Source organism: Dermacentor andersoni, chromosome 4, assembly GCF_023375885.2.
Source record: "Dermacentor andersoni chromosome 4, qqDerAnde1_hic_scaffold, whole genome shotgun sequence".
NCBI classification, from domain to species: Eukaryota; Metazoa; Arthropoda; class Arachnida; order Ixodida; family Ixodidae; genus Dermacentor; species Dermacentor andersoni.
The window spans coordinates 217,298,873-217,312,561 of NC_092817.1; the positions used below are offsets into that span (position 1 = coordinate 217,298,873).

At 45.4% G+C, this 13,689-nt stretch overlaps 1 protein-coding gene across 3 annotated transcripts in view; it reads left to right on the top strand.

Moving 5' to 3' along the window:
* The window catches only part of Tmtc3 (Transmembrane O-mannosyltransferase targeting cadherins 3), a 789,094-nt gene that overhangs the window by 690,936 nt on the left and 84,469 nt on the right, over positions 1-13,689 (top strand). For all 3 annotated transcript variants that reach the window (XM_050185292.3, XM_050185293.3, XM_055074786.2), the window contains 2 exons: positions 7,398-7,484; positions 9,977-10,114. In XM_050185292.3, coding sequence (XP_050041249.2) covers positions 7,398-7,484; positions 9,977-10,114 — 225 coding nt within the window. The remainder of the gene's footprint in view (positions 1-7,397; positions 7,485-9,976; positions 10,115-13,689) is intronic.

The window sequence follows — 13,689 nt, forward strand, 5'->3', positions numbered from 1 at the left end:
TCGCATCATGACCAAAGTATCGATGTCATGTTTGATGTAATATTAGTGCATGATTTGGTACAAGTGGTGGATAAGCCAACACATGTACGTGGTTCAAGCAGTTCTGTTTTAGACTTGGTATTCATAAATCGGGATATCACTGAATATTTTGTGCATGTTGAGCAGGGGCTCTCTGATCATTATCTAGTGGGTGTGTCATTTCCCCTTTTATCGCTTAAGAAATGTTACGATTCCTCGATTAAATCTGTTAAAGATTACTCATGTTCCAATGATGCCTGCATAGTGGAATGTATGAAAAGCTGTCTGACTAAATTCGATGACACAGACATTTGCGTCCTGTGGGACCATTTTAAGTGCATTTGCCATTGATAACTTTGTGCCAAACAAGTGAAAGAAAGTTAACAAGCACACACCATGGATGACATGTAATATTGTTGCAGGAAGAAAGCAAGCCCATGAGTGTAAAATAATGTATATTTACAACTGGCGTATATGGCGTTCAGGCAACTGCCAGACTTCGTCTTTGTCTAGTCCAATCCAACTTCTTCATCCCTTCACCGTAACATCACCCTCCCGGTGGAGTAGCTCCATCCCGGTGCAAATTATAGAGCCTCACTTAATGGGGGGACATAGGGCTTAAGCCTGGCGATGTGAACAACATCGCTGGTGACGTTGCGATGCACTGAAGGCTGAGCGACTGGGGCAATCTTGTATGTCACATCGGACAGTTGGCGTAAGATCTGGTACGGACCAGAATACCGGGAAAGTAGTTTTTTCGACAAGCCGACGCGACGTGAAGGCGTCCAGAGAAAGACAAGGGAACCAGGTGAAAAATGGTAGTCTCGGTGCCGAAGGTCGTAGCGTCGCTTTTGAGAAGCTTGCGAGACTGTGAGGCGATGACGGGCGACATCTCGCGCCTGGGCGGCTAAGTCAATAGCATCGCGAGTGTAACAGTGCCGGGTGATTGTACTGCGGAAGGTAGCAACGTGTCAAAGGGCAAGGTGGGGCCGCGGCAATACAAAAGGTAAAATGGTGAAAATCCGGCAGTGTCGTGACGGGACGAGTTGTATGCGAAAGTGATGTATGGTAAAGCGACGTCCCAGTCACGGTGATCGTCGCAAACGTACATGGCCAGCTTTTCAGGTATCGTGCGGTTGAGTCGCTCGGTGAGGCCGTTCGTTTGAGGGTAGTACGCGGTAGCAATCTGGTGTTCTGTTGCGCAGGAGCGGAGCAGGTCATCGACGACCTTCAATAGAAAGTAGCGGCCGCGATCCATCAGCAACTGGCGAGGGGTGCCATGGTGCAGGATGATGTCGTATAGTAAGAAGTCTGCGACATCTGTAGCGCAGCTGGTTGGTAGTGCTCGCGCGATGGCATATCTCATGGCATAATCGGTTGCTACAGCAATCCATTTGTTACCTTTGATATAAATTGGAAAGGGGCCCAGGAGGTCTAGGTCCACACGAAAGAAGGGCTCTGTGGGGGTATCGATTGGTTGAAGCAAACCAGCAGGAGGCATAGCAGGCATCTTCCGGCACTGACACAGGTCGCAAGAAGTGACATAACGGCGTACAGAACGATAAATGCCGGGCCAGAAGAAGCGGCGCCGCAGGCGGTCGTATGTACGAGTGATGCCCAGATGTCCAGCAGTAGGAGCGTCGTGAAGTTGCTGGAGCACGACTAGTCGAAGGTGCTTGGGGACGACTAGGAGGAGCTCCGGGCCGTCAGGACGAACGCTGCGACGGTATAAAGTTCTATCGCGCAAGGTAAACATCCGAAGGGACGGGTCATTGGGCGAGGAGCTTAGGCGTTCCATAAGTGTTCGAAGAACAGGATCCTTGCGCTGCTCGTCGCCAATATGGAGGAAGCCGGAGAGGGACAGAACACTGATGTCCGAGTCTGCATCGGTATCGTCCGGTTGATCCACGGGATTGCGGGACAGGCAGTCAGCGTCTTTATGCAGGCGCCCTGACTTATACATAATAGAAAATGTATATTCCTGTAGACGCAATGCCCAACGTGCAAGTCGTCCAGTTGGGTCCTTCAAAGAGGAGAGCCAGCAGAGGGCATGATGATCGGTTGCGACGCAGAAGCTCCGACCGAAAAGGTACGGCCGGAATTTCGCGACCACCCATACAAGCGCGAGACATTCTCTCTCGGTAGTGGAGTAATTTCGCTCGGGCGTAGAAAGAAGGCGGCTAGCGTAAGCGATGACACGGTCTTGGCCCTGTTGACGCTGAGCGAGGACAGCGCCGTGACGTGAGTGCCATGACCACTCACGTCAGTTCGTACTTCAGTGGGCGCAGAAGGATCAAAGTGTGACAGAATTGGGGAAGTTGTAAGCCGCTCAATCAGGGTAGAAAAGGCTTTCTACTGCAGAGGTCCCCAAGAGAAAGAGACGTCTTTCTTAAGAAGGTCAGTGAGAGGGTGAGCGATGTCCGCAAAATGTTTCACAAATCGCCGGAAATAACACCATAAGCCCAGAAAACTACGGACATCGTTTGTTGAACAAGGTACAGGAAAATTTCGCACGGCGTGAACTTTCTGTGGATCAGGTTGGATTCCGGTGGCATTTACAAAATGGCCGAGCATGTTAATTTCACGGCGACCGAAATGGCACTAGGAGGAGTTTAGCTGAAGGCCAGCCCTGCGAAACGCGGAGAGTATGGCTGTGAGGCGCCGCAGGTGGCTCTCAAAGTTCGGCGAAAACACAATCACATCGTCGAGGTAACAGAGGCATGTAGACCACTTCAAGCCGCGCAAGAGAGAGTCCATCATGCACTCGAATGTAGCTGGCGCATTGCATAAACCAAAGGGCATGACATTAAATTGGTACAGACCGTCCGGTGTGACGAAGGCTGTTTTCTCGCGGTCCATCTCAGCGACGCTAATCTGCCAATAGCCGGAGCGGAGGTCAATTGATGAAAAGTATTGGGATCCTTGGAGGCAGTCAAGAGTATCATCAATGCGCGGCAGGGGATAAACATCCTTCTTTGTTATCCTGTTGAGGTGACTGTAGTCAACGCAGAAGCACCACGAGTTGTCTTTTTTCTTTACTAAGACAACCGGTGATGCCCACGGGCTACTGGAAGGTTCAATGATGTCCTTGTCCGTCATCCTGTCTACTTCTTTCTGTATGTTGGCCCTTTCTGTTGCGGAGGCACGATATGGCCGCCTATGAATGGGGCTGGCGCCGCCGGTGTTGATGCGATGCGTGACAACAGATGTCTGGCCAAGTGGCCGGTCGTCCAAATCAAAGATGTCCTGAAAAGATGACAGGAGGTGACGAAGAGCTGTTGTTTGCTCAGAAGGAAGGTCAGGGGCGATCATCTTAGAAACATCGTCCGCAGGCGTCGAGTACGGAGGAGTGGGTGACAAGGTCCGTTGGTACTGACGAAGGATTTAGAGGTCAAAGAAGAAATCTCAAATTCTTCCAAAGGAGTGATATGCGCTATGGCGATACCGTGTGGCAGCACATGCGACGAAAATCCAAAATTGAGGATGGGCACGCGAGCGCAGTTTTCGCGGATCCGGATTAAGGTGCTCGGCAGGGCACTATTGCGCAAAAAAACCACGTCAGTAAGCGGCGACACGACGTACTCGCCATCAGGTACGGGAGGACAGGGCGTCAGGAGGACATTGTAGCCGCTTGTGGAGACAGCCTTGCAAACTTAGCAGAACATAAGCGGTGTGAAGCCCAAGTTGTTGCTTCGGCAGGAAGTGGCAGATCCAACTGTACAACAACTGCGGAGCAGTCAATTTGGGCAGAGTGTTTCGAAAGGAAGTCGAGGCCGAGAATTAGGTCGTGTGGACAGTGTTCAAGGACGATAAATAGAACAACGGCATAATGGCCCCCAATGGTCACACGTGCTGTGCACATTCCAAGGACAGGTGAAGTAGTCCCATCGGCGACTCGCACAGTGCACGGTACGGCGGGTGTCAGAACCTTTTTGAGCCTTCGGCGAAGAGCAGCGCTCATAACTGAAAGCTGCGCTCCTGTGTCAACAAGAGATCTAACAGGAACGCCATCAACTTCAATGTCCAGTAGGTTTTCACATGTAGGCAGGGTCAACAGAGGATTTGTGGGCAGGGTCGGAATTGCAGCTTCACCTCCGGGAGCTGCACCGCCTAGTTTCCTGAAGCGAAGCGACCGGTTGCAGAATGGGACGAAGAGTGGTGAACGAGAGGTGAACGGGACCTACGACCTTGCAGAGACGGGGAGCGGCTGGATCTTGGTGGAGCACTGTCGGCGTTGATGTTCCTAGTCGGCGTATAGGGCGAGAAAGTACGATTGTCTGGTACTTGGCGGTAGTGACTCGGAGATGAGCACTGAGGAGGCGACGACCAATGGTTGCGGCAATGACGGGCGATGTGTCCAATACTGGAACAATTAAAACAGATAGGTTTATCATCCGCTGTGCGCCCGTCAGCTGGGTTGCAACGAGGGGGCGGAAAGCTTTGCGTCTGGGAGCGAGCGGCCGGAGAAACCTGGTAGGTGTTTGTATGGCGGACCGAGCAGAGAGATGGAGTGCCCAAACTTTCTATTTCCTCCCGAACGACCGCTTGTATAAGGGAGATAGCGGGCACGCTTTCCCGACAGTCAGAACGGACTGGAGCCGGAGCCATGGCCTCAAGCTCACGGCGAACGATGCGTGTGATTTCTTCCGGTCCTGTGGGCTGAACGAAGCGTGGCGGGTCTTCGCAAGACTGACAAAGAAGCTTGAAAAAAATTTAAGCACCACGCAAATAAGAGCGATGGAACGAAGATTGCTAGGCATAACGTTAAGAGACAGAAAGAGAGCGGTCTGGATCAGAGAAAAGAAATGGGCTCGTTTTCTCTGTTTTTATGTTTTAACATTATTGGAAGGCTTATCATTCACAATGTCTACAATGATGCATTAAATTGTTTCCATATCATAGGTGATTTGAATCGAAGTAAAGCAGAAATAATTTTTCAGAGAGATTTTGAGAATTCTTACGTGAAACTTCAAAGAAACTTGTCAAGAAGCATGAATGAAAGTAATAATCATGAGTCAAAAGTGTAAAATGTACAAAATACGTGCCTTTCTCTTACTTCCCAACTTCTGTAAGTTACACCATGCAAAAATTGTGATTGAGATTTGGTGGCATGAGTATTATTGATGTGATGCCTATGCTGTGTTGGGGCGGGAGAGGAATCGTAGCTTCAGTAATGTGACAATGCGCCTACAGTGCAGGGAGCATTCGTATTCACTCATGGCAGCAAGCCATGAGTTCCTTTTTCGCTGCATTCTTTTGCTCTTGAAGTAATCATTGTCAGCTTGGGGAGTGTGCACAAGCGTCCTCTTATTTGATTATCTTGTGCGATCAGCTTTTCTGTGCAAAGAAGTGGGTCTAGTCATGTCCCTCGATCTGGCACTGAAGCCTTCACATGCTTTGCACAGCACTTGTAGAGCATTGTACAGTAATGTGCAGTGTTGTGAAGTATTGTACAATAATGGGAATGTGGACATTTGCGTAGGCGGTGTTCAGAATGTAAGGGCTAGTAAAGCTTCTGCTGAAGGTCAGTGATTGTGCACTCTTGTGTGAGTGCAAACTCGACACGGCAGGAAAGATTGCTTGCTCATGGTGAGTTGTACATGTATTATTGAAATCCTGAGGCATAAAAACTCGTGCCAAGAAAAAAATTTAAGTTGCCCTCAACGTTAGTCAAACACAGTCATCAAAACAAAATGCACTTCAGAATAATGTTTGCCTGAGCTCGTTGGTTGCACATAGCACAATTGATTTCCAGCAGAACGTTCTGACACGGACAGGAAGAGGTGACGATGCACGATTCAGTTGCTAGTCCAACATGTGTCGTCGTCTCTTCCTGTCCGTGTCAGAACGTTCGCTGGAAATCAATTGTGCAAAATGCACTCCTGAGCATGTACGTGCGTATGATGTTTGAGATGTAGTTGATACAGGGCAGACGTCGGATCGGTAAATCAGACAACCTGTCATGAGCTTCTGTGTCTTTAATGCCAATGTAATTTTTAAATTTTATTGCCGCACCAACCAAAGCGTGAATTTATCTTGGTTTAAAGCACTCGAGGCTGGTTTCAACAGTACCTCCTGTCGAAGCTTTCTTTTCAGACTACTCAATGCGCTTAATGTTGTCAAATTAAGTGCAATCATTTTCTAAGGTGCATGGCACTGCTCATGACAGAATTCCAATGGCAATGATTAACAACTCGTCGAAAAACTGTCAGTCAAATTTCTCGATTTCCTTGGGCCCAGTAAGGAAACAGTTAAACTGCGAAGCTGAATAACATTGCTCTTTTGGTAAACTCACCATCCTGATCAACTAGTCGTCCCGAGTTCACACCAGACCTGACAAATTCTTTTATTGCGATAGCTATTACATAGACACTGCAAGCGCATTTTCGTCGTCGCTGTAAGCCTCCGTCTAAAGCCCCAGGGCGATAACACCGTGGCCATGCGCCCTATGTGCGAGGGGAGCCAACGATCACTGCTCATTCCTGCCCACGCAAAAAAGACGAAAGCAAGGAGGAAGCGTGCAGTGTTCTGTCGAGCACAAGGGCACCGGGGGGGAGGGGAAGGAGGGGGGGGGCGTTCTACTCCGGTTACGGCTGCGCATGTGACGGCTGCGCGCGGTCGCACAGCCGTATCTTGAGAGCGATCTGCGTGCCTAGCGTTCTTGAAGTCCTTGAATTTTGAGTCAGATATGTTCGGTACAAATCCTGCTTCTTTGTCATTACAAGCTCCTCAGTTGCCTGGATGTCGAGAAACTTCATATTTCATATTGTTTTAATAATGAGAAATTATCGTATATTTGATTCAATATTCGGTAATCGCTTTTCTCAAATGTTAGTATTCAGTGTTATTCAGAAATTTCACTTTTCAAACACCGCTATTAACCAGTAATAATCTGCATAAGAAAGTGTACTGGCGTGCTCGAAAATATTTAGATGAGATGAAATCGTTTAGCATGTTGCACGCCTGACATTCCTGTACCAACTGTGTAAGAAAACACTAAAGTTAGATTCTAGTTTTTATTACCGCCCTCCAGGAAGACTGTCATTGTGTACTAATGATCCTTATACCATTTTATCCTATACTACAAGGGTTAGTGCAGCCAACTTTATTGGTTTTTTTTTTCTTTATGGAAAGAGCTTGATTTTGATGTGTTTGTGGAATGTCATTCAGCTGACACTTTTCAGCAACGTTTGTAGCTGCTTTGTACAAAGTATGGCATAGAATTTTCCTACAGCCCACAGGAGCTCACAGTATTCTAAATAAAAATAAAAATATAACACTTTGCTGATTCAGATGCTTTCACGTAAGATGGGAAAGAGACGGCCTCCATTTGGTACACTGCTCAGTAGTTGCCCCCTTTTGCCTCTTCCACTGTGCAGTCGGCTGACCAAGAACTTCTTGTGGTTCGGGCTCCTCCTCCTGCTCGTGACGCACTCCTTGAAGACATTTGTGCGCAACTTTGAATGGTGAGACTTGTCAGTGGAATCCGCAACTGCTCAGTGTTACCCACCGCTATCCCACTCCACAAATGTTCACTTTTCAGTGTTCAGTGGTCCACTTTTCCTTGCCTAAACACAAACATGGAAGATCTAAAGAAAAGGTAAAATTAGGTATTACTTTGATTGGGTAAATATATCACTTTGGATATCAAGCCTCATGCATCTGGAACCGTATACGGTTTTACCAAGTTCTTGCCATCATTTTTTGCAAACATTTATTCAAGTTATAGTGCTGTAAACTCATACATATATGTAATATCATGTGCTTATTTCGAATGTGAGGTCTATTTTTGTTTAACTCTATTTATTGTAGTTTTATGCAAGCTTCCTCCTATTAATGTTCTGCAAAGATTTGCAAAATATTAGTTCCTCAGATTTTGCTACATGAGGCATCAATGGCTTCTGTGAGGTTCAAGGAATGCCCCAAGAACAACCTTATTGCCCTGCTGCCCTTCACAAGAATTGCGGGATTTTGAAGTTGAAACCTGAGAGAGTGTTCTTTTGCAACTTCAAAGTCTCCAACTTAAGTATATTGAATAGTGATTCATCTGCTGCTTCCTGGATCACTGCATGCATAAATGCCTTTATCAGCTTTATTGAAGAATTTTGCAGTTACTTATCTCTTAATGAGCAGAATGCCGTGCTCATTGTTCATATAAACATGAATATATTGTTACTCCTTGTCACCTAATACAGTAGTTGCTTTGAAAACATTGAGTGACCAATGGGTACAGCAGATACTTTTACCCGGATTTATGTCTGTTTCATTAATACTTTGAATGCTGAATCTTCTGGTGGTATTGTGACATTGGACATTAGTGACCACATGCCAATTTTCGTTTCCTACCAGTGCACTTGAAATGAGCAGGATGTGCAAACAGAAACATTTTGCATGTAGAGAGCCTAGCTTACTTCCAGGGCCTTGTTGCCAGTACAGACATCTCTGGTGCAATTTGGTCTTTTGCTATGATTATGATCAGTAAATGAAATGGCGAATTCTGAGCACAGCTTCATAAATAAAGAGACATCCAGGAGACCATGACCTCACCACAAAGAAGTATCAAATAAAAGAACGAAAATGCATGTTGGTATAATTTGTAAAAACCACATATAAGGAGCTGCTTTACATGTTTAAATGTTGAGCAACAAATTGTGCTTGGATATTGAAAAAGCATGAACTGAACACTACATAAATAAATGTGCACAGTGTAGATCTAAGAGATGCCTGAACTTTTTATGAAGCAATTTGTGGTGTCAAATGTCTGCCCCTCTGCACATCGCATTGAGAGGGAAGGCTGCTCGGGAATGATTAGTGGCAATTTAATTATCATTCCATAACTCGTGGTGTACCTGAATCTTCATTAGGCACCAGGACAGAATCGTACCATTTAGTTTAATTCTGTACACGAAGGTTCTCAACAGTGATTGCTAAAATTATTGTTATTTCAAGTATACCATTTTGGTGATCCTTTTACCAGCTTTCATGTTTACTGTCAATTTTGTGATTTTATAGTGCTTTCTTTTTTTTTTCGATAGCAATCAGTACGAACCCTCAAGATGCATTTTCACCGTTGTCTCTGGCGCCGCCATACTGTTCTGGTATTGACGATGCATACCGTCAATATCTGGGTCATAATGTCTCCAGAGTGCACAGTGCATTTGGCTGAAAAAACGACAAAGCAAGAGCGACAAATCAAATTGGATGCATCGTAACATGCTGCTCAATTGACTCTGCCAGAGCAGCAATGCTGGCATTGTGCGCACAGGCATTAGCGTTCCGGCTGAGCAGCTGGGGGCACCTGAGCGAAATGTCGAGCCCCATCCATACAGCTGTTTCATGTGGCACTGACAGACGTTGACTGTTCCACCCTAGCACCTGCACTGCCTGCTGGCATTCCCCATTGCACGAGCTTGACGTGCCCGGTCAGGGTTCCTGCTGTGCGCCGCCAGTCTTGCAGGCTGTGTTCACCTTCCACCGTTTGAGCACCATGCGAGGAGCTCAACTGCAACCTTGCTAACATTCAATGCTTTGCCTTTGAACAACACTGCTAATGTTGTTTCTCTTTCATGGTCATATTTTGTGCTTTTGTTTCTTTTGTGCTGATCCTTTGCAATAACTAAGCCTCATCATTGTGCATTCCTCAGATTCTAGCTGTGTTTATTGTTTCCTCAATTGCGTTCGCTATTTTTCTGTCCTTGTATTTGCAGGTTTCTGTATGTTTCATTTTCGCGTTTTATAAAGGTTCCTGTGCTTGTTAATATTATGGTTACTGTATTTTCTTATTTCTTACGTGAACTTCCTTGTTATGTACTTGCCAACCCTTCGTTTAAAACCTATATAAAAACGCATTAGAGGTAATACTATAAATAAGCAAATACAACTCACGTGAATCATTTACAGTTACGTGGCTTTAGACTGTTTGAGCACTGACGCCAAGTCTTCTCTGTTGGCGATGCAGGGAGTCCGAGTACAGCATCTTCATGGCAGGTCTCAAGGTCAACAGCCAGAATGCCAAGCTGTACAACAACGTGGGCCACGCACTGGAGGGACAGGGGGATTATGCCCGAGCGCTCGAGTACTTCCTCAAAGCTGCCAGGTAGGGATCAAGGATTCTACGCAGTGCTGGCTGTTGGCACCATTACATCCGAATGATTGCATCTGTACCTTGCGTCAGCACGTTTGTTGTCTGTGCAGGAATCAACTTGAAGTTGTAAAACGTTCTTTAGCTTGGTACATATTTTATACTATGCGTGGTCTCCGTTTGATTAGCCCCTCGTACATTGGGCTGTTTGCTGTGGCCATGTCACATAAGGACTTTCAATATGTTGATCGATAATGACGCATACTTTGATTGCAACTGACATGGGTCACTGTGAGGCATGTATTCATACGGTAGGGAAGGACTGCCTTCCCCACAAAATGCAGCAGCTCATTCAGCACTCTCCCTCCTATTAACTCAGAGTTGCTGCTCTCAAAAGGCCAGCCACTTCTTTTAAGGCCACTCTGCTTCCACTTGCCAGCCTTTGATCAAAATGGTGATGCCAGAGGTCGTGTGACAGGGAAAGAAAAATGACTCTACCACACACATTGGCCACATTGTAGCCATCAGATCTGGATCAAATGTAGTGGGCATCCAAACAAATATGCTGTTTATAACTGCCGTCGGAACCACACTATACAGTATAACCTCATTCATGCATTGTGGAAAAAATATGAGAGAGGCGTACCAACCTGGAAAACCTATGACCTGAATTCGCAAACAAATTTGGCAGACTCAACTGCATCTACGTAATGCGGCGCATTGTGCAAATTGTTGCAGCACGATGTTCACCGAGCTGGTGGGGTCCGAGCTTTCTGAGACAGCTCATTGTTGTTTTTGCGGCTTTGGCAAGCTTTGTATGCGCACGCCGCATTCAGCCAAGGTCAGCAGCGTTCTTGGACAGGGTATTTTGGCGTTGACGTTCCCGCTCGGCAAGAATGGACCTGGCACCTGCGTATACTCTCGCTCCCAGCTGCAGCCAAGCTGCACCGCCATTGCCGCAGGGCAGCTGTGCGAAAAGTGAGTGGGTGATCCACGGCAATTTTCTCAGCTTTGAGGGACTGAGCAATAATCTTTCACGTTTGGAGATGATGATACTGGTGAAGGAAACACTTCTGCAGTTTGTGGGGAAGACTGCAAGCCATTTTGTGGCGAAAACAACTCTGCAAATGAACGCATGAGTCATAATCTCACCGTTTGTAATTGTAACGGGCCTCATGCCAGACACTTTCTTTCTTTCTTTCTTTATTCATTTATTCAAGACATTCCTTACAGAAATGCCTTGGGGGACGCGACAAAAGGCACTGAATGTGCCTGACTGGGCCTCGCCACCCTTGGCAGCAGCAGTCACACAAGAACATAGATTAGTTACAAAAAGTATTGACTACAATAGGCTCAATTTGGAACACGGTAGAACTGAAACATCAATAAGTGTTCTCTTTTCTTTTTTTTTTTTTACATCAATAACATAAATACACATACAATCAGATACATTGTACAGGTATGTCGAAACAATCGTCCGGGTACAGAAAATATATCGGACTTTCACAATGAAAAGCCAAGACACAGAGTAAGCGGAAACCAACTGGGATCAGTCCGGCACAATTTTTGGTCTGTGTTAAGGAAAAAATTTTTGAGCATTTTTCTGAAAATGTGCACTGAGGTAGCTGTAACGAGTGCTTCAGCAATTTCCGGATATTCGTTGAGAAGGTCTGGCATCATAAAGCTTAGTTTTTGATCACCAAATTTTGTACGAAAACGTGGCCTGGGTATTAAATTCTTTAGTAGGCAGTACGGACCAGGTTTCACTTGATATTTGGTTTGGATAGGTGTTGTTTGGTGCTGATGCAATATTTCCAGGGCCAATTTATATCTATACAATTTATGAATAGGCAGTATTTTATTTGATTTAAAAAAGGGTGTAGTGTCTTCAGAAAGTTCTAAATTTCCGATTGCACGCACCACTCGCTATTGCAAGCAAAAAAGACCGTCTAGATTAATCTTAGTCGTTGTTGACCATACTAAGAAACAGTAACATAACCGGGAATGAAATAGTGCGTAGTATATCTGCCTTTTCACCGCAGACGGGATATAATAACTAACTTTATTTAAGATTCCAACAGCTCGCCCTAGCTCACTTCGGAGCTTGTCAACGTGAGGCGTCCATGAGAGGTTTTCTTGAAATGTCACCCCCAAAAATCTAACCTGTTCAATTGTTCAATGGTAACGTTTTGAAATTTTAAATCCAAGTTTACAGTCGGGTGGTGTCCTCGCGGCCGGAAGAGTAAGTATTTCGTTTTGCTGATGTTTAATTGAAGTCTGTTAGATTGAAGCCACAAATCCAGACCTGAAAGCCATTCGTTAGCTCGATCAAATACCTCTCTTACATGAGCACCTGTGAAGAATACATTCGTATCATCTGCGTATAAAATTAACTTCGTATTTTTGTTCATGTTTACAATATCGTTAATGTATAATAAAAATAACGTTGGTCCTAGTAATGATCCCTGTGGTACGCCAAATTTTACAAATTTTAAGTCCGAATTTACGCCATTTATGCATGTGAATTGAGCTCTCGAAGTTAAGTAGCTTTTTATCAAAGACCAAGCTTTGCCGCGTATTCCATACGATGGCAATTTCTTTAGGAGCACATCGTGTTGGACACAGTCAAAAGCCTTTCTAAAATCTAGAAATATTCCCAGGGTAACTATTTTCCTTTCAATATTGTCTAGTATGTGCTCCTTTATTTCAAGAAGTGCACTTTCAGACGACTTGTTTTTTTCTAAACCCGAATTGTTCGCTTAGCTGGAGAATCCAATGTAGCTAAGACAAAGTTTGGCTTTACGCACTTTACTAACAAAGCCCGCTTTCTTAGTTCTAGAACAGAAACAAGCGATAATATTTTTCTTGTCGTTAGATCTGGTGGGAATGCTATGAACAATGTCCAGATCACTAGGTGATATGCGACAGCCAATTCTGTCCCCTACTGTTTTCATAATTGCAACGCAGTCCTCTCCTTGAGAGCAGGGAATGCCCTTGATGTCGACATTGCCAAGGCGAGAGTACTGTTCAAGCTCCTCCATCTTCCAAGTCAATGACTGGTTCTGAGCTTTCAAGTGTTTGTTTTCGACAATAAGGGTAGCATATTAGCTACGTAGTTCTTCTACAAGTCCGTTGAAGTGCTCGGCACTTGTATTCAAGGAATCAACTTCTTTTTTTAACTCGACAACATCAATCCCAGACTCCTTCACTCTTAGCAAGATCTTACCAAAGATGAGTCCATGCTTGCTTTTGGCCATGTTGTTAATCTTAACTTCCAGCTCCAAAATTTTTTTTTATATTTCTGCATTCATTGGCATGGTATGAGTATTAAACAGAGACTTGGATAGAAAAAGAAAGAAAAAGCAAACGGTTGATGGCAGCAGCAGCAGCAGAAAAAAAAGAGAGGGAGTAGGAGGAAAACTTAGCAATACCTGTGCAAGCAGAGGATTCAGGCTTAGATGTGGGTCATGCAATGCCGCTGCTGCCAGTGAAGAGCAGGCGTCGATGTCAGCTCTTGTTTATAGGGCGCACTGCGATAGCAGCGATCTCCAGTGATGAATTTGCCGATGCCAGCAGCAGACCACGAAGTG